This window comes from Aulostomus chinensis, chromosome 21 (genome assembly GCF_037954235.1).
Source record: "Aulostomus chinensis isolate RoL2024-O1b breed Wild chromosome 21, RoL_Achi_v1.0, whole genome shotgun sequence".
In the NCBI taxonomy this organism is placed as follows: domain Eukaryota; kingdom Metazoa; phylum Chordata; class Actinopteri; order Syngnathiformes; family Aulostomidae; genus Aulostomus; species Aulostomus chinensis.
The window spans coordinates 17,437,501-17,465,486 of NC_141340.1; the positions used below are offsets into that span (position 1 = coordinate 17,437,501).

The 27,986-nt window shown below is 43.8% G+C and overlaps 1 protein-coding gene across 2 annotated transcripts in view; it reads right to left on the reverse strand.

Annotated features, from left to right (window-relative positions):
- The window catches only part of mpp7a (MAGUK p55 scaffold protein 7a), a 123,238-nt gene that overhangs the window by 63,179 nt on the left and 32,073 nt on the right, over positions 1-27,986 (reverse strand). For both annotated transcript variants that reach the window (XM_086192125.1, XM_086192124.1), the window contains exons 4-6: positions 21,785-21,862; positions 16,363-16,443; positions 11,734-11,859 (exon numbers count right to left, since the gene is read on the reverse strand). In XM_086192125.1, the coding sequence (XP_086048251.1) occupies positions 11,734-11,859; positions 16,363-16,443; positions 21,785-21,862 (285 nt within the window). The remainder of the gene's footprint in view (positions 1-11,733; positions 11,860-16,362; positions 16,444-21,784; positions 21,863-27,986) is intronic.

The following is a 27,986-nucleotide window of genomic DNA, read 5'->3' on the forward strand; positions in this document are numbered from 1 at the left end:
CCTGTCTAATTTAAAAGGAGTGTAACGCTTCTGAAACCAAATGTACCAAACACAAGTTAGGGCTTTTATATTCTGTTTTTGTGTTGAAAACGCAGCATGAGAGGGACGCCAGAATTTGATGTCAACCACGGCCACAGCTGAAGCCTCTCTGTGATATCTAACTCACCGGGGAAAACACGCGCGGGGCTCGGTTTCAAACCCGCGTTTTCCAAGTGTCACAGCAACAATTACTCAAAACATCACCGTGCGAACCGAACCAAATGCTTTGACATTTGACAAACATTATTTCTCAGTACAAATTGAGAGGGACAAGCTTAAACAAACTCCTGCAGCCTGTGCAAAGAGACCAGAATTTTTTGACATGATGTCACTTAACAGCAAAAGGCGACAATAAACTCCTGTCGACTCCTGTGTTGACCACGATGTTAGAGGTATAAATACAAGTGTAGTGGAAACACATGCTGTCTTTCCTCACACCAGATGTTGACCATGGAAAAATCAAACAAAGTGGGAATGGGCCTCTTGGACATTAAAATACAATTACCTCCAATCATATCTGGTGTTAGTTTGCATCTTACCTCACTGTGATGGCACAGAGCCCCCATGTATAACGCACATGGCCGTCTCACACACTGAGGCAAGCAAGCATATTTATAAATACACTGTAAATGCTACAGTCGCCAAGAAAGAAGAATGGGTAAGTCGTTTTTTTTAACAGGGGATTTGCTTTGGCGTGTCGCGCTGGTTCGATCCTCACCTCCCCTGTGACCATGTCCAAGTGTCCTTGAGCAAGATACTGAACCTCTAATTGCTCCTGATGGCCCTGCGACGAACTGGCGACCCGTCCAGGGTGAACCCTGCCTCTCGCCCAATGTCAGATGGGATAGGCTCCAGACCGACCCCCCCCCCCCCCCCCCAACGCGACCCTTAACAGATAAGTGGTAGAGTGGATGGATGGATGGATTCGCTTTGGAAATCTATTTACTGTTGTGGCCAAGCAGAAAGCCGAATAGAGAAGCCCGAATGATAATCAATCATCTTGTGACGGAATCACGTTTCCATCGAAAGGAATTTGAGGTTTTATGTCAAATGATTTTGTCAACATAATGCAACACCGCAGGCTCGTCCCCTCTGTGACCTCTGCTCCTGTTTCATTGAATCATTTGATCGCAAATAAAAGATACTTTCTTCCACCCAACCTCTTTCCTCCATAGCCTCCCTCTAACACTCAACAGGCTCTGGTTTCCCTTATTTCCTCAACTCCGATCTTGACCTCCCCGTAGTAATTAACAAGTATACTGAGAGGAAGGAAACATGCAAGTCATTATCATGATAATTATGATTCTGGGAGAAGCTGGTAGGTAATGTAAGGCAGCTACATTACCCCTGTGAGACCATCCTAAAGCTCCAAGTGTGACAGCTTTCGACATTTAGCCATTATCACGGAGCCATTAAGTATGCATCAGTGTCTTGGGTGATATCCTTGCAGGAGCTCACACACAGACGGTGAGAGACGGGTGGATCTCTTTCTCGAGATTGTTTAGTGAATTGTGAGTTCTGAGTAAAGAAAACAGCACTTTTACGTGTCACTTCACATTTCCACAGCGGGCTGGGAAGCAGGGTCACTGAGGCGCTCCCGGCTCGATGGGCAGCAATGCACACATTCAGTCATGGCTCTCCAGCTGCAGAGAGGGAAGACCGCGCTCATGATTACACGTGACGAGAGGAAGACCTTTATTCAAGAAGACGACGAGATTAGGATCGGGGAAATGTCACAAATGCAGAACAGGGGGCGCTGTTCTACACAGAGACACCGCTCACGGTTGTTTGTATGTTTTCAGAGTGATTTTTTTTTGTTTGTTTTGTAGTTGTTTTTGAAGTGATTTTACTTGGTGGAGGAGGTCAAGGCTTTTAAATATCTGGGGACAGAGGTGGACACCAGCCTGTCCTTCACACAGCACACTGACTCTGTGTACAAAAAAGGCACAACAGCGCCCCCACCTGCTGAGGAAACTTAGGGCTTTCAATGTCAGCCAAAGTATTTTAACGCTGGTACATAGGTCGATCATTGAATCTATTCTCTCCTTCAGTGATTCAACCCCATGCAACAGCACAGCCACTCAAAGACGGGGAAAGCCACCGGGACCATTGGGGACCCTTCACACTCACTCCACCACTCCTTCATGTTATAGAGTACCATCGGCCTGCAAGAACACCAGCAAGGAATCTGTCATTCCGTCCGCCATAACCGCTTTGAACCACAATAAGAAGTAGGCAGCAACAACACTCAACTCAACAGGTTACAAAGATAAACTGTGTAAAATCTACTGGACTGATTGTCGTACATAATCACTTTTTAATTATTCCTACAATATATGCTGCATGATATCGCGTACACTTCAAAGTCTTGCAGGACGCAACGTTTGTATTGGCACAAATAAACTTTAAAGCTTAGAAAAGCTCCATCATGTCGATGTACACATAAGAACGCGGACAGAAAATAATCAAGCACATTCAGGTGGAAAAAGTAGCAAGATTACAAGGGCGAATCCTATGACGGTCATGCTTACACACAGCCAAGACTGGGAGAAACAGGTGTATACATTTCTCAGTCATTCTTTTCAGGGTTTCTACACTAAGGGTTAATGGCAAATGGAAGATCAACTGAATTCGAAATCCCATGCGTTGATCCGTAAAATACTGGTGCGCTGTCTGCTCTAAAGTCATTCGCTGCTCCAGTATTTCCCAGCCAGTGTCATTAATTTCCTTTGGTTCCCACATTTTCATGTATGTGTTATGTTCCTGGAATGACTGTATGTTTTTCTTGCTAACATGACCACAAACGGTTCCTCTCAGCTGCTCGTCGCTCTTACGAGATTCCCTTCTTTTCCCTCTGCCCTGCTTTAGTCTCCTGGATCTGCCCCTCCTCAGCCTACGCGTGACCATCCTGCATTAGCGCCTGCTGATAAAAGCGCCCATGCACTTTTTGCCAGTGGGCCTGCCTGTGCTTCCCAATGACCGCTGCCTTTCTAATCTGCATTTTGTAGCTTGCTTGCTAACTTGTTTTCAGCTTAGAGACATTTTTTTTTCTGTAACTTGTATGAAGTATTCATTTTGTGAGGCAGCCTTTTGTTGACCTGGGAAGCAGGTACCCGTGTTTTCTTTGCACATTCTATCTACGCATAGATAAATCCTGCTGTCTGACCAGGCCATGGCGTGTTTTTGGGTCTAACCTAGGGAAGTTAGACGAGCAGGTAAGTTAGCACAGTTATGGGAACGATAGGTAAGTGGTTATTTTGTCGTTTTTATGGTTTGTCGTCACCCGCAAACCTTCCCTGTGTCCCCTGCGTCTGTGCACTTGACCACTGTGACAATTGCATTTCACGCCGGACAACAATGGCGTGTTGCATTATTTTTTTCTCCTGGAAGCTCTGAACCTCCTTTAGGGTTGTAACAGTATAACTAAGTACAAAGTTGAACAGTTACTTCTTTGAGAAAACACAGGCATCCATTAAAAGTTCTTCCTTTGATAACCATCTTAATCAAGAATGTCCATTCGACTTTATTTGCTTGTCACTTTTATCCATTATTAACCATCAATATTCAGACGAGCACAGCTTAAACACATCGTTCACGGACCGTCGTCGAACTCAACCCAACAGGACACCGTTTGCCACTTGTGTGTGAAGACTCCCAAACAAACTGAGTCGGAGCAGCCACAGTTGGACCGTCCCAATCGTTCATTTGAGGCGTTTGAAGTAAGAATGCTGTATATGTCATCTGCTCTGTATGTGCAGAAACTATAGTATATCTCTGTGGGCCGAATCCACTGACGTCAGTGGTTGGGGAAGCTAAGAGTATCTGGCTCAGAGGTGTGTTCACTTTATGGATAGGGCACTTGCCGGCACCACGCAGGACCCTACGTGAGATGTGGGTAGCACCGCAGCGATGGTTTCTGTTGAGCTGCACGCCGTGACACCCAGCCACAATGTCAAAAATGATTCTCTACAACAGGGAACAGGTAGAAGGGGGAAAAAGAGAGGACTGAGAGAATTAGAGTCAGATTCAGTATTTTACTCAAGGATACTTTGATGTGGTCACCAGGGGAAGTGAGCATCGTAACCAGCGACCCTTCGGTTGCCGGACAGCCACTCTACCCCTGAGCCATGCTGCCTTGCTGTGGGGAATGGTGAATTCATATTACACTTTTCAAGCTTAAAGGTAGTTGAAGCACTTTACGGTGTTACTTCATTTGCCCAGTCACACACACATACTCACACACTGGCTTCCAGCCGAGATACAGGCTAGCTCATCAGAACAATCGGGATCAAATCGTGCTGAAGGACACTTCAACACAGTCTCTGGGGGAAGCAAATCAAATCAGCAGCTCTCCGACTGCTACACCCCCCCCCCCCCCCCCTTTCTGGAACTGCATCTGGATGACTGTTGCTTCCAACATAGATTTCACAATGATTTGATTGTAATAAACTTTTAAAAATAAAGCCAAAACAATCAATCATATTTGCACAAATTAGATTGATAGTCAATGTTGTTGTTAAATTGTGTTCAACTGTGTTTCCTCAGGACGATAAAAACAAAGCGTTTCAAAACGTTCACGCTGAATTCTGATTATCCGACATGGTAGGTGGTTTGTTTTACAGAATGCATTTGAAAAGTTGCTCTCAGAAACAGGGCACTTTCCAGGAAATATTCAGTTTGTGATCGGAGGAACCAATCATCTATCACCGTCTATCTGAGGCAAACTTCACCACCAATCAGAATGAACTGACATAGATGCCAAAGCCAGTTGGTAAAAAACTGAAGAAAAGTCTTCGGTGGCATTCTTTGCTCTTTTTCCAAAGAAAAAATACTCTACAGTTCTGAAATATTGATAAGTTATCGTTTTGCATACCACACCGGCCTTAGGGCCTTCATTGTTTTGAATGAATAATCGAGCTGTGTCATCACATCAAGCCACATCTACATGTTTGTCCTCAAAGACACAGTTTAAGAAGCTGACATTTGCTGCTCCCCATAAGAATAATTTGAGGATGTCTTTTGCTTGCTTCCAGGAGTTCAGGTGCTGGCAGGAACCTTGGATGCCGTTCTGAAGCTGACCAATCAAAGGAGAGTGGGCATTTATGGCGGGGGGATTTCAAGCGGTAGGAGCTAAAATGGCTTGCTTTAGAGGGGAAGTGAATGAAGGAGCTGCAACAAGGGCAAGCAGAGGAAAATTGAGGATACACTGTGAGTTTGGTGGAGTTCCAGAATAAATGTGTGAAACTGGAAATGAGCATCATAGGTCCTTTTCAAATGATTTACACTTCAAGCACGGAAAAGTATTGCATGGCCCACAAGACAGGCACTTGCAGCTCGTTAGTCTAGTTATGTTTAGGAAAGTATTTAAACATAAAATGATGTTAAAGGTGCACGAAGCGCTGTTGCCTGACGTCACTTCCGTTGACGTTCCATCTTTATACAATATCTTTACGACATTATATAATGAGTTACGGCTGATATATTTAAAATTATTTCATGAGCTCATGCGAAAGGGACACTTCTTGTGGAATTTGTCCTTCTTGGAGTTGATGCTAATGCTAGCTAGGACCTATAGCGTAAGCTAGGAGTAACAAACTACTACATTGTAAAATGGCTGACGAGTCTCATAGCTACTACGTTACTCTATTCCCCAATGTATGCATGCACACAACCCCCCCCCCCCCAACCCAAACCATCTTGTCGGTGATTGGCTGCAACGTGGTTTGTTGTGTTTACTCCGTGTTTGTTTGCTGTTTGTGAGCCCTGTGTTGTCTCCAGACACCAGACTTTTCCAGAGTGGATTCAGGGGGCAGGCAGCTCTCGGATCAAGGGGAGACGCCTACCATTTGAGACAAAAATGAAATCGCGCTGAAACCAGGCAACGAGGTTTAACGCACCTTTAAATACAAAATATTTTTCTAAAAAATAGATTAATGTACTGAGGAAATGTACAAAATTGTATTAATTCAAAATATTAGACAATAATAAAGATAATATAAGGGGTATATGGAAAGTATTAATCAGAATTATCAGGTATGAACATCATATAAAAACTTCCCACAGTTTTTCACATGTAATGATAAAACCTTTAATGATGTCAATAATGTGGGAAATGAGTTTAATAATTTTTTGGTAAGTGTGGGACCGAAGCTGGCCGAACAGATCAACAGTTCACCACCAGAAGATCATCCCAGCTCTATGTCTCTGAGCGCACCAAATGAGAAGAAAAGTATGAACATTGGCCGAAATTGCAAGATTAAAATCGTCATACCCTGCTGCAGAGCATGTGCTCTCCCCCTCCCTTCCTTGTTTTCTCCTAGGGGTGGGTCCCAGGCTCAGGCAGCAGCAGCGACACACACACCTGGAACTCATCACTTCATCCCCGCTCAGCTTAAATACTCCGGCTTTCCTGTCATTCCTCGCCATATCGTTACAATTAACCTTGCAGTAACTGGTGAGAAAAGCCAACTCTAGTTGCTAGCGTTTCACTGTGTTCCCTTGTGTCTCCTTGCAAGTTACTATTGTTTGCTTGCTCCCCAGAAGTCCCCAGCCTCTGCCTCGTCGGACCCCTCCCCCTACCTTCACAGTCCTTCACCCGCTTGTCTCCATTCATCTCCACGCCTCCGCTCCCCTGTCTTCTCTGGACCCACTCTCTGCCTCGCTCCCAGGATTCCCTCCTCCCCTCCTGCTCCCTACCTAGCCTGTTCCCCTCTCCATCCACCTCCCTTCACCCTCATTACAATAAACTTGAGCTCATTGCGCAGCTCTGAGTCTGTGTCCGGGTCCTCATTGCCACCCATCTGCTATCACAAAAATGTCTACAGATTGTAACGGTACTGACATGGCTTTAATTAAAGAAGTCACCCAATTATAGAACCATTCACATATATGCAAGTTGTCTTTTAAAAATGGTGTTTTTCCATCTAAAATGAAAACTGCAAAAGTCATCCCTTTATATACTGTAAAGCTGGAGATTGTCATCAGTTTGCTACTGCAGGCCGATACCACTGCTTTCTCACATTTCTAAAGTCTTAGAGAAGCTACGTGTCAGTAGGCTGGATAATTTCATTGAGAAACACAAAGTCAATATGGTTTCAGATCTCATAGATCTACATCCATGGCATTCATGGAGATGATAGAAGAAATCACAACTGCTCGATAACAAGAAATATACAATAGGAATATTTATTGATTTAAAAAAAGAGCTTTCAACACCATTGATCATCATGTATTGCTACAAAAACTGGGAAATTATGGCACCAGAGGGACTGTTTGGAATTAGATGACAAGCTTTTTAAGAGACAGGAAGCAGTTTGTGCAAATGGTTGAATTCAAGAAAGCAAAACGATGTATTACATGTGGAGTCCCGTAGGGGTCAGTGTTGGGTCCCAAACTACATATTTAAAATTTGTCTTATTTACAGATGACACAAATATTCTTTGTTTTTTGCCTGCTTGTGTGCTCTCGGCATTTCACGGACAGCAGTTTCTTAAACAAACCACAGTTTGACGCTGGGTTTGTGAACAAGTTAATCCTGAAGGCAACTGCTGTGCCGCCTTTACATGGTCGTGAGGAGGACGCCGAACCACAGGCTGTAAGTGACATTCTGTCAGAGTCGCGTCTGTTTTTAGCTCTGAACTGCGTTGAAAGAATTGCTCCAAGTATAAATACAAGCAGCGGGTACACACAATACAGCGTTAGAGACTTTGCTGAACTTTTGTGTCAGGCCACGGTGACGAAAAAAACAGTAACAGAGCAGCGGAACGTTATGTCTTCATAAACTTACACGATTGTTTCATCATCCCTAGGCCTGTAAGTTACTACGAAGCAGAATTGTAATTTAGCGAGGTAAGTTTAAGGTTAACTCTGGGTTTTCTGGACTACGACGGTGGTTAAATTCTTATGCATCGCCATAGTAACTTATGCGGAACGGCTAACCCGGTCCAGAGCAGGTTATGTTCTAGATTTAGATCATCAGCTTAAAAGCACAGCTCCAATCAGCTCTCTTGGAAATTAGCATCAGTGTTGTTTATGTTTTATCCAACCGTACGATGATAATATGAGATACGGTGGAATGTAGCGTTTACCATTCAGAGACGTCTTGCAAAAGTAGAAGCTGCAACAGAGGTTCAGGTTACGTATGGCCTTTTTGTGGGTCAGATTCCGGGCGTAAGACGTCTATGTTTGTATCAATGAAGTAAACATTTTTAAAATGCTAAAATCGTAAACAAGCCGGTTACCGGGTGAGGCAACTTCTTTGCATGTGAGAGGAGGCGTGTTACTAGGAGCAGGCCCCTCCATATGTTGACCAATCTCAGCAGAGTGGGCGCGTGAAGGTGTGTGTTTGTGTGTGTGTGTGTGTGTGGGGGGGGGGGGGGGGTGAATCCGATCATTTCAGAGGGAATCAGATGCAGCAAAATGCGATAATTATGGAGTTTTTTTTATTGATCGAATCGTTCAGTGGTGCCCCACTGGGGTCCAACACCAGATTAAAAGCCCCTGAAATGAGCACAATAGGACCTCTTTAAGGTGACATGAAGTTGGGGGTGGGACAAGATAAACTCAGCTTCTCCCTCCATCATTTCAGACTCACATTGTTATTAATGAGCTACTGGTTGTATATTTTGAATGAAATCGAAATTTTGCTAATTCCTATAAATGTTTTGTTTTTTTTGTCATTTTCTCTTTCTTTACCTTTACAATTGTATTCTTTTTTTAAAATAGTTTGAGATACAGATGATCAAATCAATCAAATTAAACGTTAATCCGTTTTTGTACTGTTGTAAAATTTGCTTACAATGATGAAACTTTGTCTCGTGCAGTGTAGTAGCGTCCCAAAATGAATGTACAAGACTGTATCTAGAGAGAAAGGGATGCAGAGAGAGTCTGGGTTTTTTGTTTTTTTGTTGTTTTTTTTTTTTTTAACAGAAATGATCTTTTTCTTCCACAAATACACAATAGAAATGTGACCTAATCCCTAATCCTGAAAACAGATGTCATACAGGCATAGTGAGAGAGGAAAGTGACATCCGTGCTTAAAGTACAGTGAAATAATGAAACATAATTATTAAACTCTTAAAAGAACGAATGCCTTGACCTTCGTCGATAATACGCGTTACTCAAACTTCAATAACAACGACAGGATAAAGTGACTGATAGCAAAACCAGATGCAAAAAAAAAAAGAGAGTGGGAGTGAGAGAGAAAATTGCTGTGCAAGTAGGAGGACAGTTTAAGATGAACTGAGTGGGAGAATTCACCAGCGGCATTCCAAAGGATGAGAGCACAGATGAACTGTGTGACTTTGAGCGAGCTGACAAGCGATGTATAAAATGAATGCAAAAACCAGTGGGGACAAAAACGAAGAACATCTCCAAGTCTGCTATTAACATCTACATCGCTAGGCTTCAAGAACATCAAAACGAGAGGAACAGAGACGGCCGCAGCAGGCGTGCCTCTAATGTTCTCACATCGTATACACTGTCAAACTGACCGGCCGCGCTGTGCCTGCCTGTGAGGATTTAATGTTGTCTTTTGCTACCTCGTGTAATTTTTTTTTTTTTTTGGGTCAAGATTTAAGTTCAAATACAGGACGGGTCGGAATGGCAGAGCACGATTAAATCACAAATGAATGTCAATCAAAATTTAAAAACACGTAGAATAGGAGTGCAGCCTGGGGCTGGTGTAGACGTTCTCAAACCAGTTTGCTGTGAAGCCAAACACAGGACCGGGCTGGCGTATTGAAATTCATCACTAGGTGTCGCACTTCACATAGCAGCCGAGCGGAGGACACTCCCCATGACTAATACTGCAAACCAGTCCTGCACTTCTATTCATTCATTCAAAAAAAAAAAAACTGCAGCAAATTGCAGTGACATTTTTGGACAAGTGTAACTTTAACAGAAGACACTCGTCGGAGCGCAGACACCAGCTTCCCACTCTCAGTCGCAGGCAGGCAGAGGACTTTTCTCAGTTTGTACTGCAGCCAGCACAGAGTTTATAAAGCAGCACATGAAGAAACTCTGTTATCATTTCTTTGAGTGATCGTGTTACATGTGATTACAGCCAAAATCTCAACACACCCATTACATTTAGGTCATTTTGCAATATCACAGTTTAAAAATCCGATATTTTGCAGCCTAGATCAACAGCTTGAGTTAACCTGTAAATGTCGGTGGCTGCCAGTTAAAATGTAGCGTTAAAGAGCCATCGGTCTCTGTGTCATACTTGTTCCATTGAGTTAAAGCACGCGGTGAAAAAATGTACCTCAAAACAGATTCACTGTGAATTTGGCTGTATTCAAACACAGAATGTGTTAAAGACAGACGGCAGGTAAGAAGGACCGCGCCACCCGGTCTGTGTTTTTCAGGGCGTACGACTATCAGCTCAAACCCTAACTGTTGAGACGCTGCTGCAGTGTTTCACTTATCTGAGAGACCAACTCTGCCCTGTCTCTCAGTACCTTTCAAGAAGCGAAACACAGGACCTGCTTCAGTGTGGATGGACTACATGCTGCTGCTCTGGTAGTCCGTTTATGAGGGCATTCAAACATGTGATGTTAATCACTATTGCATCCTATGATGAAGCTACGACTGCCAACAAGTCCTCTTTATCGCTGTGATGGAAACTGAGCGAGAAGGTAATGTACACTGTTTTCTTTAAATTTACTAGAACAGTTCATAGAGACACTGTCCCTTCAGACCATCCATCTATTTTATTCCGCTTATCCTGTTAAGGGTCATGGGGGGGGGGGGGGGGGGGTGGAGCCATCCATAAAAACAAAAGCCTGAATCAAAGCTGTACTGCTACAGTGACACAAATAACAAGCACATTTGGCTCCTTCTGTTCTAAAACCATAGACATTCTGTCATTAAAGAGCATCAGTTTTATGCTGCAGCGCAGTTTGTCACAGTGGAGGTGGATGGCATGACATCACGAGTCTCAAGTCTCACTTCTTCAGTGCTAGAAAAGTAGGTAGGCCTATGGCGCATATGTGGCATCACACGCACAGGGAGTGCAGGCAAAAAAATACCCGGCCTCTGTTATGGCCACATGCAAAACCTTGTCTTCTCCCAGTGTACAGAGATGATGAAAAGAGTTTAAAAACTTTTTTACGATCATGAGGTCTCACTTTAGTAAGTCTAGCAAAGCGCCAATCACCATGATGAAGTAATCACACGCCACATTCCACGAGCTACCAGGTGGAACTGAAACTCCTTTTTTAGACCGTCACATTCTAACCATGTACAGTTTCAGGAGGTGTTCAGCTGGACTCAAGAAAAGCAGCTGGAACATTTGCTGAGCTGTCAGCCCCCGTCCATGATGGAAATCTACATAGCCTCACTAGTTATGCCAGTACTCTCGTTTTATCGGATCGACGGTCAATCTCTCTCAGGTTTTATACATCAAGGATTGTTCTTGTACCAGTCTGAGTATCTGTAGTTTTACATTTTGTATTTTTCAGGACTGTGTGGTTTGAAGTAGTCCACTGTTTGTTGCCGATGTCGGGAAAGCCCCGTTGACGGCATGAATCAAAGAAAAGAGATGTAGCACTTTTTTTTATCAGTGAATCTGGTCACCGTCTCGAGGACGAAGGCCTACGTCCTCCAGTGTGCAGTGAAGCCGTCACTCTCTCTCCAAGCCCCCGTGTCAATACAGATTCCATCATTTGGTAAGAAGGCTGACAAAGAACTCACGAGAGGCTCCTTGTTTTTAACCAGTCTTATGATCTTCACAGAGTCTTCATCAATGTCTTCAGGCAGCGGTGGAAGTTCAGGGTCATAACTCTTCTGTGCAACAGTGTCATGAACCAAAAGAAGGCCCTGTAAGAAGGACAGGGATGGAGGGATGGGAGGAACGACACAGAGGACAACGGTTATCAGTCAAAACAAGAATGCTTGAACTGTACAATGTTGTAGCAAAATAAAGCACAGACAGAGATCGTTGCTCCTTACACACACGCACACCTACCCACGCTCACACAAACGTGAGGCACGATGCCATCGAGATTTTATGTTTGCAAACTATTTGAGGACTCCATGTCTGAAACCAAGATGCAGTTGGAGGCCTGCAGCTTTTTTCCGCGGTTGGGGTGAGAAACGTAAAAAGAAAAGAAAAAGACAACATCTCTCAGCCCCTTATGTCCGACAAAAGTATATAGAGGAAGAAATACGGAAACACCGAGAAGGATTTAGATGGAATCGGAGCAGTGGGTTTAATGAGAGAAGGAGTAGCTGTAGCACGCTGTTCAAGATGTTGCTAATCGGGAGCAGATGAGGAGACAAAACTGGAGCCGTGCAGCTGGTGTCCACTGAGAGGCGAGGGTTCTAGTTTTGTGTTTTGTGCAGTAAAGCCTGGTTTGATTTCACCCACTGTACTGTGTGGGTTTGTTTTTTTAAATCATTTTTAGAAATCAGTCCTTTGAAAGCATTGTGACGATTCCAATCTCAGAATCTGACAAACAGCCTGTGGGGTAATTGCCAAATTTTGGGGGCCCAGTCCAATACAATTGGTCAGTACCACTTGGAGTGCAAACAAGAACCAGAACATCATGTGCAGATATCCTGAACGTGGATAGAGTTTATGATAACCGTGACCTGTAGGACTGTCTGTTGAACTGGAGAAGCAGATGTTTTCTCTCTTTTTTTTTGTTTCCTAACTTGGCCATATTTGAGGCGGTTTCCACTGATAAACCTCGTGTCATTTTGTACGCACATCAGCCCTTCCAACAGGTGGGTCAGAGGCTTGTCCCGAGGTCTCTGGAGACAGTTTCATTTACACACTTACAACAAGGCAAGCAAGTGTGCCTGCTAAAGACTATTTTTTAATTCCGAATGGCCACAGTAATTCTCAGTTCCATCGTCTGGCAAGAGAAAAAGTAAAGTGGCATTGTCTAGTTTCAAGTCCATTTCATCTTTAAGAGGATGTCGTGATTTTTGTGAAGGGATTTTATATTTTGTTGGGAGGAACAAGTGTGTGACTCATTCGCCTTCTTCCCAGTCTGGTGAATTGTAGAATAGGTCGTGACCTGGTGGTCTCACGTGTGCTTATGTCTTCACGTTCCCTCAAAGATGAATAGGCCATCTATGCTCTGAGGGTTTTCAGAGAAATTTTGTAACAAATGAACATGGAAGGGTGACATCATGTTGTTTGATGTCTCCCTTAATTGTGTTCATTTGGAGAACAGCCATGCTTGCCGACCAATGGGAGTACTGAGACATTCAAGTTCCACCCTCACCGGAGGAGAAACACAAATTCTTCTCTTAAGTGTCAGAGTTTATATCCTGTTTACTTCTTAAAGCTGATTAAGTCATCATTGTAGGTGATTCCAATATTCATGTGGATGTTAATAATGGCACTCAATTGGCTTATGAGCCTCTACGTGAACCCAAACACTCATTTAATGTATTTCCACAGAACTCTCTTTTGTTAGACCATCACTTACTCACCTTTGAATTTTGTACGACTCGGCTACACACCACTGAGGACAACTTTATTTTCCGGGCGTCCGTCTGATTGCTTTCTTAAATCTAGCTAGGGCCTCCATCCATCCATCCATCCATCCATTTTCTTCCGTTTATCCTGTTAAGGGTCTTGGGAGGACTGGAGCCTATCCCAGCAGCCTTCAGGCAAGAGGCGGGGTTCACCCTGGACAGGTCGCCAATCTATCGCAGGGCTGGCGTGGGTTCTCTCTGGTACTCCAGCTTCCTCCCACAGTCCAAAGACATCAAGAGGGGACGAGGCTGATTGATACTCTAAATTGACTGTAGGTGTGACTGTGAGTGTGAATGGTTGTCTGTCTCTATGTGTTGGTCCTGTGATGGACTGGTGACCTGTACAGGGTGAACCCCACCTCTCATCTGAAGCCAATGGGATAGGCTCCCCCCCCCCCCCCCAACACCCTTAACAAGATAAGCGGTAGAAAATGGTTGAATGAACGGATGGATGGAATTTCTCTGGCATTAAACTCAGTGTCATGTCCCAGCTGTGACAAAGGGAACAAGTGTATCGTAAATGGACATTTGTGTATCACCGCCCTCTGTATGTGCTCAGGACGTGCACCCACACTGCATTCTAGCACCTTATGATTTACAAATTAAGTACCGCCCAAATCCTCTCAGCATGAGCGAGTCCATTTTTTAGGGCCTGACATAGCGTTCTTGGCAGGGTACAAGAGAACCAGAGAAAAAACAAGAGGTCTGTAAAAGCAAACTTAACAGGGCTGGGATGACAGGCCTGTGCTCAACAGAACATTTCAATTATGATCGTAGCATTTTTGTCTAGCCTGGTCTCGCCAAAGGTGGAGGGCCTCATTTAAGCCATCAAAAGCACAAAATCTCAAGCGTACGGTGCAAGTGCTTTATGCCTGGGACACACATCCCACTACTGTTTTTTTTGTTTGTTTTGTTTTGTTTTTTGATGGCACCCATAATAACAATAATGCAGCCACACTTTAAGCGGAAGACGCACATCAGACACACATCTGCCACGTCTCAACACTTAAGCCCAAGACGCTCACCGTTCCATTGTGTGTCTCTCAGCTAAAATAATCAGAGTTGTTATTTTACCTGTTATTTTAGTCACACTGACATATCAGAAAAATTCAGTCAGCATTTCAGTGTACCTTTCACAATAAAAGCTCTAAGAAACACATTTGAGTCAAGAATTCATTCACTGAACGTTATTTGAAGGATCTTGTTGCGTAGCAACATACCACATTTTAACTAGATCTGTTTTTTTTTTTTTGAAGGACTCATACAATCGAACCAGAGACCCAACGGAGGCTATTTTATATCGTAAATATGAGACAAGACTGTCCCTTGGAGAGCTTTACAAAAGCCTGCGCTTATTTTCACTCTTTCAAGTAAAGAGAGATATAAATAATAAATGCTGTTAGTTTTGCTGCTTCGCCTTTTTATGAAAATTTTCACCGCTTCTGTCTTACTGGGGAGACACATGTTGTACTGCAAGAGGGTTACTGCTGAGCTGAAAACATGCAGCAGTAACGACAAGTACTAGGAGTGCAGGAGAAGTACTCCAAAGCTCTTGAGGTGAAGCAGGTGTGAGGACAATAATTTTCACATCAGAATGTTTGAATGATCTATTTGTCTTGCTGCTCGTCCCACTTCAACAAGCAGTGCAAGCTGTGCATCCATGTGCAGTGGGTTCTGTTTATACATTTTGGACCAATTATACAAAAAAATTCTTTGATATTGACTTTGGATAAGGTTTTATTTTGTTAGAAATGCAAATGTTTTATACAGCCTCAAGCAGTTACTAAACACCTCTGTGACTTCTCCACAGCAACAGCTTATTAGAGGATTTCCAGTCAGGTTTCAGGGTTCATCATAGCACAGAAACAGCACTTGTCAGAGTTACCAATGACCTCCTACTAGCATCGGATGAGGGACTGGTCTCTGTGCTGGTCTTATTAGATCTCAGTGCAGCTTTTGATACTTTTGACCACCATATCCTTCTACAGAGACTGGAACCTGTCATTGGCATTGAAGGAACTGCACTAAACTGGCTTAGATCATATTTACTAGGTCGATCTCAGTTCAACCCGCGTCCACCAACCCTCCAAGCGACCCGGGTGTTTAGTGGGTCGGCTCTGCTCGGCTCGCCTGCAGTGTGAAAAAGGCAACCCCCGTTGTCTCAGGTTTCACGCATCCTTCCTGTCGCGTTCTGATTTTGTCACTGTCAGGCTGTCAGGCTGTCGTTGTTGAAGCTCCGGGAAATAAATAAATACATTTTAAAAATCAGGCTGGGCTGAGAGAGCTGCTCACTCATCTCTCAATAAAGTTTTGGCCTCTGCCATAAGATCAGTCTTCCTGTTGACTCTATTTCACATGTGGATGATCTTAGGTGAATTAATCTCTGCTTGGGAACTCCCACCAATCGAAAACCCTAACGTGAACTGAGCAAGCGCAACGTGTTTACAACAACTTGTTTCACGATCTTCACCTCTTTTTATCGATCATGGCAGCGCACTGGCGAGATCGTGAAGTCCACGAGCTGCTCGCCATCCGTGGTGAAGAGGAGAACCTGTGTCAGATTTCTGGAACCGTACGGGACACGGAGCTTTGTGGGAACATCACCAGCATTTTGAGACACTTTTGTGTGGAATGATGACGTTGTCAGCGCGATGACGTATGAGAGAGAAAAACACAGGCACGCAGCCTCAAAGCGGGAGTTCAGGCGGGAAGCTTGAATGCTCCCCCTAATGCCGAGGAAACGTGGGTCCAAAAACCCGCTTTGACCCACGTATTTCAGTGTGAAAGGGGTATAAGTAAGGGATGTGCTGAATGACAGGAAGCAAAACTCACCTTAACATGGGGTTGTGTCAGTAGTTCTCGAAGCTCTCTGATGTCTTCATTGTCTGATTTCCCTTGTAGCTCCTCGGTCAACTGAAGTACAAGAGACAGTTTGTTCACAAAAAAGAATTTACAGCACGACAGAAAAACAGAGAAAGTGGGAAAGTTTGCTTTGTCTTCCACTTTTGAACAACTTACTGCTCGCAGCAGCACAAATATCCAAAATACTGCACCTAAATGATTGCAGTGTGAAAGATATCATCCCGACCTCGATACTAACAGGAAGGAATGGGAGGTGGGCCCTGAGCGCCGCATGCGGCCGCTTACTGCCTTGTAGAGGATAGATTAAACGCAGAGGAGAAATCTAGTTTTATTCATGCACAGTGGTGATAAAGACTGCTTTTTCGTCACTGCTTCAAAAGAACACGAATCAGGGTTGACGATGTATGTGGTCTCCTTGTTCTTCACTAGACTGCAGCCAAAGCATTTTGCTGCCCTAAACTGGTTTTTCATAGCTCTCCAGTAGAATCCATGCATTGGGTCAAAGGACAAGCACACAATTCACTTCATAACGTGTCATCTAGTCCTCGAATTAAATAACTGAAATCCCCTGACATCAAATGTTGTCCTCATCTTCCCTGCGTTCTCATCTGGTTGTATGTTAGCTGTTTATATTCATCCTGACACCTCCACTGCCCGACATGAACTGGTTTAGATATGAAAGCTCCCTCGCATTGCCTTGAATATCGTAAATGACCGCACAGGTAATCTCGCTGACAGTCTTTTGGGTTTTTTTTTTGTCTCACTCCCTTTAGGCAGACAATACTGGCCTATTAAAATGTTCTTCTCCTCGTTTTGTAAAGAGCGTCTTTCCCTGCTCTGCTTCTTAATCATCTTCTTAAAATCATGCGCTCTATAGAAAAACATGTACATTATTTCCTTGCAAATTTTGCTTCAGGTGTCCATCTATCCACATGCGGCCACTTGGCTATCTCCGTGTTTTTATCCAACTCCTTCTAAGTTATGTGTTTTGTATGTAATAAAATATTGCCGGAAACTCTGAGGGCATCGTTGCCAGCATTCAATATGCATGCAATACTGCCCCCTACAGTGATGAAGCAAGAAGTGGCCATTTACAAATTACAGCTCTAAAGAACATGTATGAATATCAGTGACACATACCAAGTTGATAACCATTTTTTTTTTGAGATGGTCAAAACAGACAGACGGACTTTGTACTTCTACAGTTTCAAAATAAGATCAGGGCAGAGCTTGCTGTTTGAGGCGCAGCGCAGGATTTCATTATCTGTGAGTTTATCAATTAAGTTGACCTAAGAGATGATCTGTAGCTGTATCTGCATTAGAAACGTCAACCAGAACTTGTTAAGAACCTAATCAATGCAAGCTTCCCAAACACACACACACACACGCACTCACACACACACACCAATCTCCAATGTGCAGAGGCCAATGCACAGATTCAGCATGCACTGTCGACACAAAGATTCACGTGACTGTCAATCTTTTTGTCGAAGGACTTCTCTTGCGGTGTCGTGTAGTGTTGTGAGAGGGGTGCTGCAGTGGGCTGTGTGACATCACAAAATATCACTTCCTCAGGGTAGCAGGGATGCACAGGCCAAGTTCAGTGGCAATCAGATGAATGGTTGTTGACATAATTGAGTCACAGTCTGGCAGACACACAAATGGACAGACATACGCTAAGAATTTGCTTCATTAGCTAGATGTAATCCAGAATCTTTACCCACAGCCTAGAATAAATTTTGTTTTAACTGCCCTGCTTTATTTGAGCAGTGGCAGGCACCAGCTGTGCAATCAGGGGCAGACAGGAGTTAAAGTGTTTACATTAGGTGATTTTAAACAAAATTAAGCCACGATTAACTGAAAGAGAAACCCCAAATAAATTCATCTAACTGCATATCCCGTGCACTCCAGGCATCAAGTTCTTTTTCACCACTTTAATCGCATTAATTTGGAGTGGCAATGCTGGTGAAAACAAAATCTGCTTTAGAAATACACTACAACAGGTAAGGAGAGGAGACTCAAGACTACAGCGTGCTGGGACAGGCTTTAATACAACATCTCGTCATTTATCTGATACAGTTTGCAGTGCATTTACCTGGAAGCAGACATAGAAAAGTCTGCCACTTTAAGGGATGAAGACAAAATATTTGTACGTGCAAGGTCAAATGAAGGCTGACAGCTGTGGGTATCTTGAACAAATCTGTAGAATGTTGCCACAAACCCCGGAAGGCAGGGCAGGCTATAGTAAGAGGAACAGTGGAAATCCTTCCCAGTCTGCCGGCTGCTCTAATTTAGTGGAATTTTTATGGTGTTATCTGGGCAGCTGTCCTTTGCCAGGAATAAAAATGGGGATGAAAATCCACAGAGGAAAAAGAGCAACAAACTGTTGTTCAAATGTACACCCTGTCTCCTCCGTGGCCTTTAAGGTCAGGAAAACCGTTCTGGGAAGCATGGCACGTCTTTCGTGAGTGTCTCAGGAGACTAGGCTTGCTTCTTTGTGGAGTATTTCAGCAAGTCTTTTCCTCCACTATCCCCTGATTCAGTATGAATCACAACGATGGTTGTGTGTTGGCATTCTAGCAGGGCTGGAAAAGTCGGACTTATTTTGCTCGCAGTAAATAGAGCCGTCGATTTCAAACCAAATCACACACCCCAAACGGGCCTTTTTCGACTCTGTTCTAAATGCCAGGCTGCTTCTTAGTGTCACACACAGTTTGTGTACATGTATGTGGGTGGGGCACATGCGTGTTTGTGTGCCAATGTGACTTTCAACATAGCAGATAAATAATACTGTTCCAAATGTACGGGAGAAGGACATTTTCAGAATAATTCAGACAGAAGGTCTTTCACAGCCTGAGGACAGAGGCAGGGTCAGTGAAGTAATGAAAGGAAGCTTCACGCAAAAGGTGGCGCTAAAATGATAATTCATATCTCGCCTTTGAATTCTGCTGGCATCGTCTGCTACTGTCATCTGTCCGACATGCCTGCAGCTCCCTGCAGCCTGACTGGTGACCTTCCTTTCCCTAACCTCCACCCCTAATCCCCGTCTGGTGTTTGGCTAAGCCTTTCAGCAGAAGGCTGGCACCTGGCATGGAATGGAGCATAGAATGAGAACAGTGTTAAAGCAACCTTCTGACTATTTACGCCAAAAACCAGACTGAGATGTGTGGGTTGAAAACCGAGGCTTGAATTCTTAATAAATTTATCAGGCTGTGACTTATCCGGTACATTTGTACACCAGATACCTGCTCCAGATACAACTGCGGTGAGAGGGAGTCACTGAGCCAGTTGCCATCTCATGCTGCTGTGACATCATAAACGTCAGCCCATCCATTTCCTACCAATGATCCTGTAAACCCTCGGGACCAAAGCTGATTTTGTGGTCATTTAACATCCTTTGCTTTTGAGCCATTTTCTTGGTCATTATAAAGTCAGTCTCTAGATGCCATATCTTGTTGTTTTTTTGTTTTTTCCAGGACAGTCTATGCTATCCAGATATGCCATCAGTTCACTTGATACTACTTATATTTATTTTATAAAAAAATGTAAAAAAAAAAAAAATCATTTTACCAAGTTATGGGATTTTCTACATGTTTCTCCTGATAGAAGGTTTCCAGCTCACATGTTTTTTTTTGCATACTGAGTCGGGGGAGTTTCCCTGGAATCTGACAGTATGAGAACCACGATGGTGGGATGTTGTAAGACTTGACTATTTGGAAAACCATTTGGTGAGTGCACGGCGAGAATAAAAGCCATTTTACTGAACTAAACATATATTCGTCTTATGATGAAAAACATGATTCATTTTAAAAGAAAACCTGCATAAATAATAAAAATACAATTACACTACCATTTACCTGAACACACAACTATGTACAATGCTATATACATCAAAAAGGATTTTCAAGATTCCCTATGGAGTCCAAGTAGTTATTATGTCAACATATTATTCTGTAGCAAGTAATTTTATGAAGAAAACAGTTACAACTTAGATAAATCTTGGATGATCAATCTTGGAAGCCTGTGCTCGTTTGTTTACTTGGAGAAAGTTTGGAGAGGTTTTTGAGAAGAAAAACTTTCCTATCCTTCAGAAAAGGACACAATGTCATCCCTTTACTGGAAACCCTGCAGGACTTTGCAGGGATGAAAACCAGATTATGGACGTAGTTTGTCATAGAGGACAACAGGATAACACAGGAGTCGGTCAGATATGTTGTTCTTCTCTGTACTGCGATTGACAAGTACGAGTGAAATACTGGAGGAAACTAATAAGGCACCTTATTATTTTGCAGTCTTTTACCAGTCTAGTTGTAAAAAGATACATTGGATGCACGCGTCTGTGTCTTATATCATTGTAGAGCTCCGTTTCTGCCGTTTCATGTGATATGGGTTTTACATCTGTCCAATGACGGGTTTGTGAGTTATTTAGATGAGTAAAAGGAGTGCACATCAACACACAGCTATGATTAAATTCAGCATAGTTCAAAAATTATTTTCCAACAAATACTTGAACGCAAAAATAAGTGTTCGGTACCACCATGATTGCGATCGAGCTCCGATGAACCATCCCAGAGAGCGCTTCAGGTAATTTGTTTGCAGGGAATGACCCGGTTCATCATAGTAGATTCGAATCGTTCACTTAATCGACTGCTCTTTTGGAACAAATCGTTTGTAAACGATATCACACTAGCAAAAGACATCCACACATGGAGAACGAATATCCGCATTATTTTCTTCTTTCTACAACTGACTTAAGTATGGCTCAGCACTCATTTGGGAGTCTGACACATAATGATTGTATCAGGCCGGGACCCAAGAAAGTGCTACAGGGCTAATCATTAACAATCTCATCATGTGACATCACATGTTTTTCTTCCATGAATGCACAGTAGGACAAATTGTATTTTAAAATCTCATTGTTATTGTTTTATGGGGCAGGAGAGGGACCTGAGTGGACTTTAGTATCTCCTGTAGTCTTTCTGACAAGCCTAGATGGTCGGAACTCACACGGCTATATTAGCCTACCCCTGTGGTTTGTGCATGGAGAAAAACAGTGGGATGCAGTTTGTCGTCAAACAAACAAACAAACCCAACCTCCACCAAATAATGGATGCCCTAAAAAAATGACAGTTCACACATACTAGTGCACTATACTGGAGAGGGTGTTGCTAACATCCATCAGTGGGTATGTCTGCGTAAGTGTGTAAATTAAAAGGTACCGGGTAAAAATTATCTCTCAAGTCTCTCGGGTTAAATATCAGCGTGTCTCCTTGTCCTCCAAAAACTCACAGAAGGAAAGAGTGTGCATGAGATCGTACACAAAGTATGAATGAATAAAAAACAAACTGATGGAAAAAAGCGGAATAAATCTTGTAACCAAACAAGGACTTACTTCTTGAAACACAGCTGCAGCATTGTCCAAGAGAGGGATGGGTTTTCTGTCTTCGTAGTGCTGCAGATGTTCATGGATCTGAAACAAAAGGTTGTGTTCAGAATTATTTGAGACAAAAAAAATGGAGATAAGCTGCAGAGTAGGGGTCTTCAAAGGTTCCCTCAGACCCAAAGACCCGAGATCTGACCTGGGACTACACCTGGTCCTAGGTCCATGACAACAAGGTTCCGTCAGAATCGGGTCTGATGCAGCTGGTCTCGGGTCTGACTAACATCATGTTTGATTTCTGAGTGAACCCAAGACGACACGCTTTGGATCAAAACAAGAACTGATCATGATGAAGTGCTGTGCTGTTACTGTGTGTGTGTGTGTGTGTGTGTGTGTGTGTGTGTGTGTGTGTGTGTGTGTGTGTGTGTGTGTGTATTCATGTGTTTAGTGCCATTGTACCATCATTGTGTGAGTGCATGTGTGTGTTCTTGGCAAGGGAAGGGTTCAGCAAGCAGAGAGCAGAATGGGTGTCGACAGCAAGTTAGCAGTGCTAACGTTCACGGTCAGGATTGGAAATCGTATTCATATGTGAAAAGAGTATGAATGATTGGACCCAAGAAGACCAAGCATGCCACCATTTGACTAAGAGCGCGTTTCCACTGGCCCACTTCGGCTCTGGTCGGTACGGCTCAGTACTGGTGCGTTTCCACTAGCACTGGGTACCACGTCAGCGTGGGTGGACTCACCGGCCGAGAGTGCGACACAACAACAATGGAGGACGTGGAGGCAGCATTCTGCCTGTTGCTCGGTCAGTGGTTTTTGCTTAAACTAAAAGTCAGGGACGACAGACAGGCAAGGCTTTAAGCGGTGAAACAGAACACCCAAGAATAAAAGACTTTACCAAGCGATGACCAGTGTTCCACCGAGGCCAAGATGACACAAAGTAGATGACGTAAATGGGTAACTTAGCCAATCAGGGCCCCTCTATGTGTTTACATCACATTTTAGTCCCTGCTCCACTCGCTTGGAACCCCAGCACAGCAGGGACCAAAATGGTAAAGGTTAGTACCGTGTTGGGGCCAGTGGGAACCGGGCCAAGCCTACCTGACCTGACCTGAGTCAAAGTGAGCCAGTGGAAACGCGCCCTAAGAACATTCACTCAAAGTATGAGCACGTGTCTATGAGAGGTAGCACACATATGTATGAAACCATGTACAACCTCCATCCCCACCACTGTCTCCACACACACTCACCGTAGATCGATAAACAAGCAGTCAGAATTGGAAACATTAAAAGCGTGCGCACGCACACGCAAACACACACGACTCTGGAATGAGCTTTCCAGAATTCCTGCTTTCTTAGCCTCTTGTGGTGTCGTGATAATTTCAACTAATTTCAACTGTCAAGTCAAATTAAACTAAATATTTCTCTTATCAGCCTCAACTCTGCCATTTCACAGGTTGAGGGATGAAGACACGTGTCTGTAGATGAAATCAAATGCAAAGTAGGCCGGCCCCCGTGTTGTGTTTACTCATAGCCTCCACACAAAAAAAGACATTACTCAAAAGCTGACAAGTGGAGTAGAAATGGAACCATTCATATATACGCCACGTGTCTGCCCGCACTCACACAGTTACACATTTGCTCCAGCCTATAAGGCACAAACAGGAGGAGGTCAAGTCAAGTCAGTTTTATTTGTTCAGCGCTAAATCACAACCAAAGTTCTCTCATGACTCTTTACTAGTAGAGCAGGTCCAGTACCTCACTCCTTCAGTGAATCTACACCCAACAATTCTCCATCAGCAGCACATCCTGCTACAGTGGTGATGAAAACCTTCCTTTAACAGGCAGGAACGTGGAGCAGATCCAGGATCAGTGGGGACGGCCTTCTGCTTTGACCAGTTGGGGGGGGGGGGAGAGAGCAGGAGAGCAGGGCAGAGACAAAGACAGATAATGGAGGAAGACAGACATACAGAAGGAAAGAGAGGGACAGAGATAAAGAGAGAGAGAAAAGGAGGGAGAGAGAATGACAGAGAGACGGGGATGTGAGCAGGCCTGAAGAGAAAGACAAGCGGAGACAAGGACAGGGGGACGGGGGCGCACAGCCAACAATAACAATAACTAGCTGCCAATAATAATAACACCTACTAGTTACTCAAGCAATCAATTTCAGCACGATATGATCATTTAAGTGCTAGCAAATACATCACTAATGCAATGCTGGTGTTACAGTTTTGCTTAGGTTAGCCAAAGGTCTCAAGTCTACTCTTAAACATAGAGGGGGTGTCTGCTTTCTGAACCAGAACTGGGAGACGGTTCCACAGGAGAGGAGCCTGATAGCTGAAGGCTCTGGCTCCCACTGTACTTTTAGAGACGCTAGGGACCACCAGTAACCCTGCATCCTGGGAGCGAAGGGTTCTAGCAGGATAGTGGGGGACTGTGAGCTCTGTCAGAATTAAATGTGACTGATTGTTGAGGACTTTGAATGTTCAAGATCATTTCGAAAGCTATTATGAATTTGACAGAGAAGCCAATTATAGTAGAGACATGGTCTCTTCTACCAGTTCTAGTCAACAGGCGGGCAGCAGTGTTCTGGACCAGCTGGAGAGTCTTTAGGGACCTGCTGGTGCAGCCTGATAGGAGGGAGTTGCAGTAATCCAGCCTGGAAGTGACAAAAGCAGGGACGAGTTTGCATCTTTTTAAGAAAGGACATGTTGATCTTTGTGATGTTACGTGGATAAAAGAAGGCAGTCCTGGAGATTTGCTCCATGCGGGAGGTGAAGGACAAATGTTCATCAAAGAGAACTCCCAGGTTCCTTACGGTGGTGCTGGAGACTCAGGTGATGCCATCCAGAGTACCAATCTTATTCCCCAGGGTGTTTCCAAGGTGTTCTGGGCCCAGCACAATAACTTCAGTTTTGTCAGAATTTACTCTTAGAAAATTGTGCGTCATCAGTGTCGGGTGCTCGGCATGCCTCGAGTATGAATTCCACGGTATTTAATGTTCATCTGTAATTCTTACAATACTCCATGTCAGATTTGATGTTTAAAGCATCCTATCGTCACAAATCATCCATGTGTGGTAACACTACACCTGCTCCAGCTTGTTTTATTGGTTCATTCACTGGGCTACTTTGGGCTTCATTTGGAACCTGCAAAACCACAACACTGCTCCTGTGCGAAATGGTGCCTCCATCCGCCTGCTGAGAAGCATGCACCTCGTGGGAACACACACGACTAAAAATTACAGGACAGCGCATGAGCGAACGTTCCCTCCCATGTCAGGCTCTGCTGTGCTCATTCTCTCACATCCTGTAGTGAGAGGTGACAGGTTGGAATCGCAAACTAAGGGTTTGCTACCTTTTTAACACACATCATACGAAAATTATCTTGTAAAAAAAAACAAAACAACTGTGCCAAGTACTGATAGCTGTTTCTTTCCTTTCAGTGTTTGAGGTGTCATTTCTGAGAGCATGCATTATTTTGTTGGGGAGGAGGTGGAGGTTTTTTTTTTGCTTGTTTGTTTGTTTTCTTGTCCAACCACAAACTGCATCCTGCTGTTTTCTCTTCTCAGCACGCAGCCCAGGTGTAGCTGATAAAACGATCCATTCCGCTGACACGATGTGTTGCTGACGTGCATGGTTCCTCTTAGACACTGGTAGAAATGTGGTTTTCACTTTGGTTGTGCCAATTCCTCTGGTGTGCACGGATACAGGCAGATCACTGCGTAACTTTCAATCAATCACCGGCCAGGAAGAGCTCGTCTCAATCATGTGGAAGTAAACACTGTACATGTCACTTTGAATGAGCAGCTGATGAGGAGCTCTGATGCTTGACCACTGCACCACATGGGCAATTTGATGATGATGATGATGATGATGATCAATCTGCCACTCAGTGACAAACTCTGGGTCTCTGGCCCTCCTAAAAACATCACATCCATCCGATTTGGGCTTTAAGACTTTGTGTTTTACTAAATAAGTGAGGCTGACGAGTTATTTTCCTCAACTTTCCAACATACCATAATCCCTGTGACATCTGCTGAGGTAGTTGTGGCTCCACCACCTCAAATTACTCAGTGACTGTGGAATTTCTCCTCTGCTCACTGAACAAATGCAAGTTTGGCATGTTTTTATGAACAGTTCAGGACACTTTCCAAGTGTCTTTCTATGACACAATCATGTATTTTAAATTCATTACTCTGTTTTTCGAATTTCACTGTTGCCTTCTTTTCGAGGCAGACGTGTTCCTGTCAAAAAGCTGAACGAGACGAGTGAGTGACGGAGTGGGAAAAAAATAAGAGTGACAGCATGTGAAAAGGAATAGATGATGTATTTTAAGCGCCTGTAAAAAATAAATGCTTCTTCTCAGCAGAGGCTCAGAGAAACTGAAAGTTAAGCAGCAGCAGCAGCAGCAGCACCGTCACCGTCTCTCCGTGCTGCCTTCAGATATCTGGGGTGGAGTTACCAGCATCAGTTAACAGTACTTTCAGCACTGTTTAAACTGATAATCCAGATGATACTTGTTTCATTTTTCTTTTGTTTGTCACAGAAAGGCTGCTGAACCAGCCTACACAGCAGGAGAGCATTAAATCCCTGATTCATAAACTAGAGAGACGGTTTGGCCACGAGCTCAAAAAGAACAAAGTCTGTGAGAAGGTAGATTTACTGTTGTGTGTCATTTTACAAATGAATTCTTTGTGGTCCTGGAGAGATAATCATCAATCACTGCACCGTGTCAATACGGTGATTGAATGGTCTGAGATCATCGCGGTCACGGGGCAGATGCGATAAGTCGGAATCTGAGTGTTACGCGTTAAATTTATTGGGCGAAGTACTGGTGCGGGCTGCAGGATACAACTGCATGGGTGAGACAATGCACACGAGAGAAACCTCAAGATGGTTATCTGGATCAGAGATGAACACGTATTTCCTTTGAGCTGTCTTCTGTCCGTAGTATCAATGAATGATATATGAGCTCAGCACCAACTGAATCATTTATACATGAGTAAATCTAGCTGACTCATATCAAATGAAGACGAGAAATAAAGTGAACTTATGTGGGGTTATTGAGGTTGACCAGATGCATCCGCCGTTCTGCTACCTTGCTTACGTGCAAATGAAGGGATTCCGCGTTTCACACATTGTTTGCAGTTTTATTTGAGGCACAATTGGTGGAGTCCTCTTTGGGGTGAGGGTTGATATGAAATGTCACACTGGGATGTTTTGACAATCAACTGAGTCCTGATTCAAATCCACCCATCCATTCATTGTCTTCCACTTATTCCTGTTAAGGATCCCGGGGGGGTGGAGCCTATTCCAGCGTCAACGGGCGAGAGGCGGGGTTCACCCTGGACAGGTCACCAGTCCATCACAGGACCAACACATAGAGACAGACAACCATTCACACTCACAGTCACACCTACGGTCAATTTAGAGTATCAATCAGCCTCGTCCCCTCTTGATGTCTTTGGACTGTGGGAGGAAGCTGGAGTACCAGAGAGAACCCACACAGGAACAGGGAGAACATGGAGACTCACACAGAAAGATCCTGTGCTGGAGCTGGGACTGGAACCTGGAACCTTCTTGCTGTGAGGAGACAGTGCTGACCACTGCACCACCGCGCCACCTTAAAGATAACTAATAAAATATATATATTTTTTAAAAGATGTAAAAATATGAATTAAAAATTAAAATATTTTGTCAAATGGGCTGATTCCCTCGCACAAGATTTCAAAATAAGAGCACTCCTAGAATCGGGGCAAAAAGCTTTCCTCCTATTTGAAAATGAACCTGATTGACAGGATCCACGCCTCCAGGCCTTCTCCGATTTGTGTGGTTGATAGAGCCAAACATCCATCGTCAGGGATCAGCGGTACCACGATGGAGGTTATCAACTCACTAAAGAGAACCAGTATTTCCTCACCTGCTTGTGTCCCTGTTTACTTGAAAGGGGCGGAGCCTGCACTAGATGACCCACCGCCAAAACAGACAGATGGAGAGCTGTATATTTCACTCAAAATTCAAAAACAAAAACAAAAACTATAACCCTGCACAAATGAAGAATATACATCTGTTATACAGCTCCTGTACAGTTTAACACAGGAAAGGGAGCTGCAACAAATAACCAGCTGAGGGGGTTCAGAAATTAAGAGACTTTTCAAAAAAAACCCTCTTCATCAGCACAAGCAGATGCCTGTGACTGACCTTTAGTG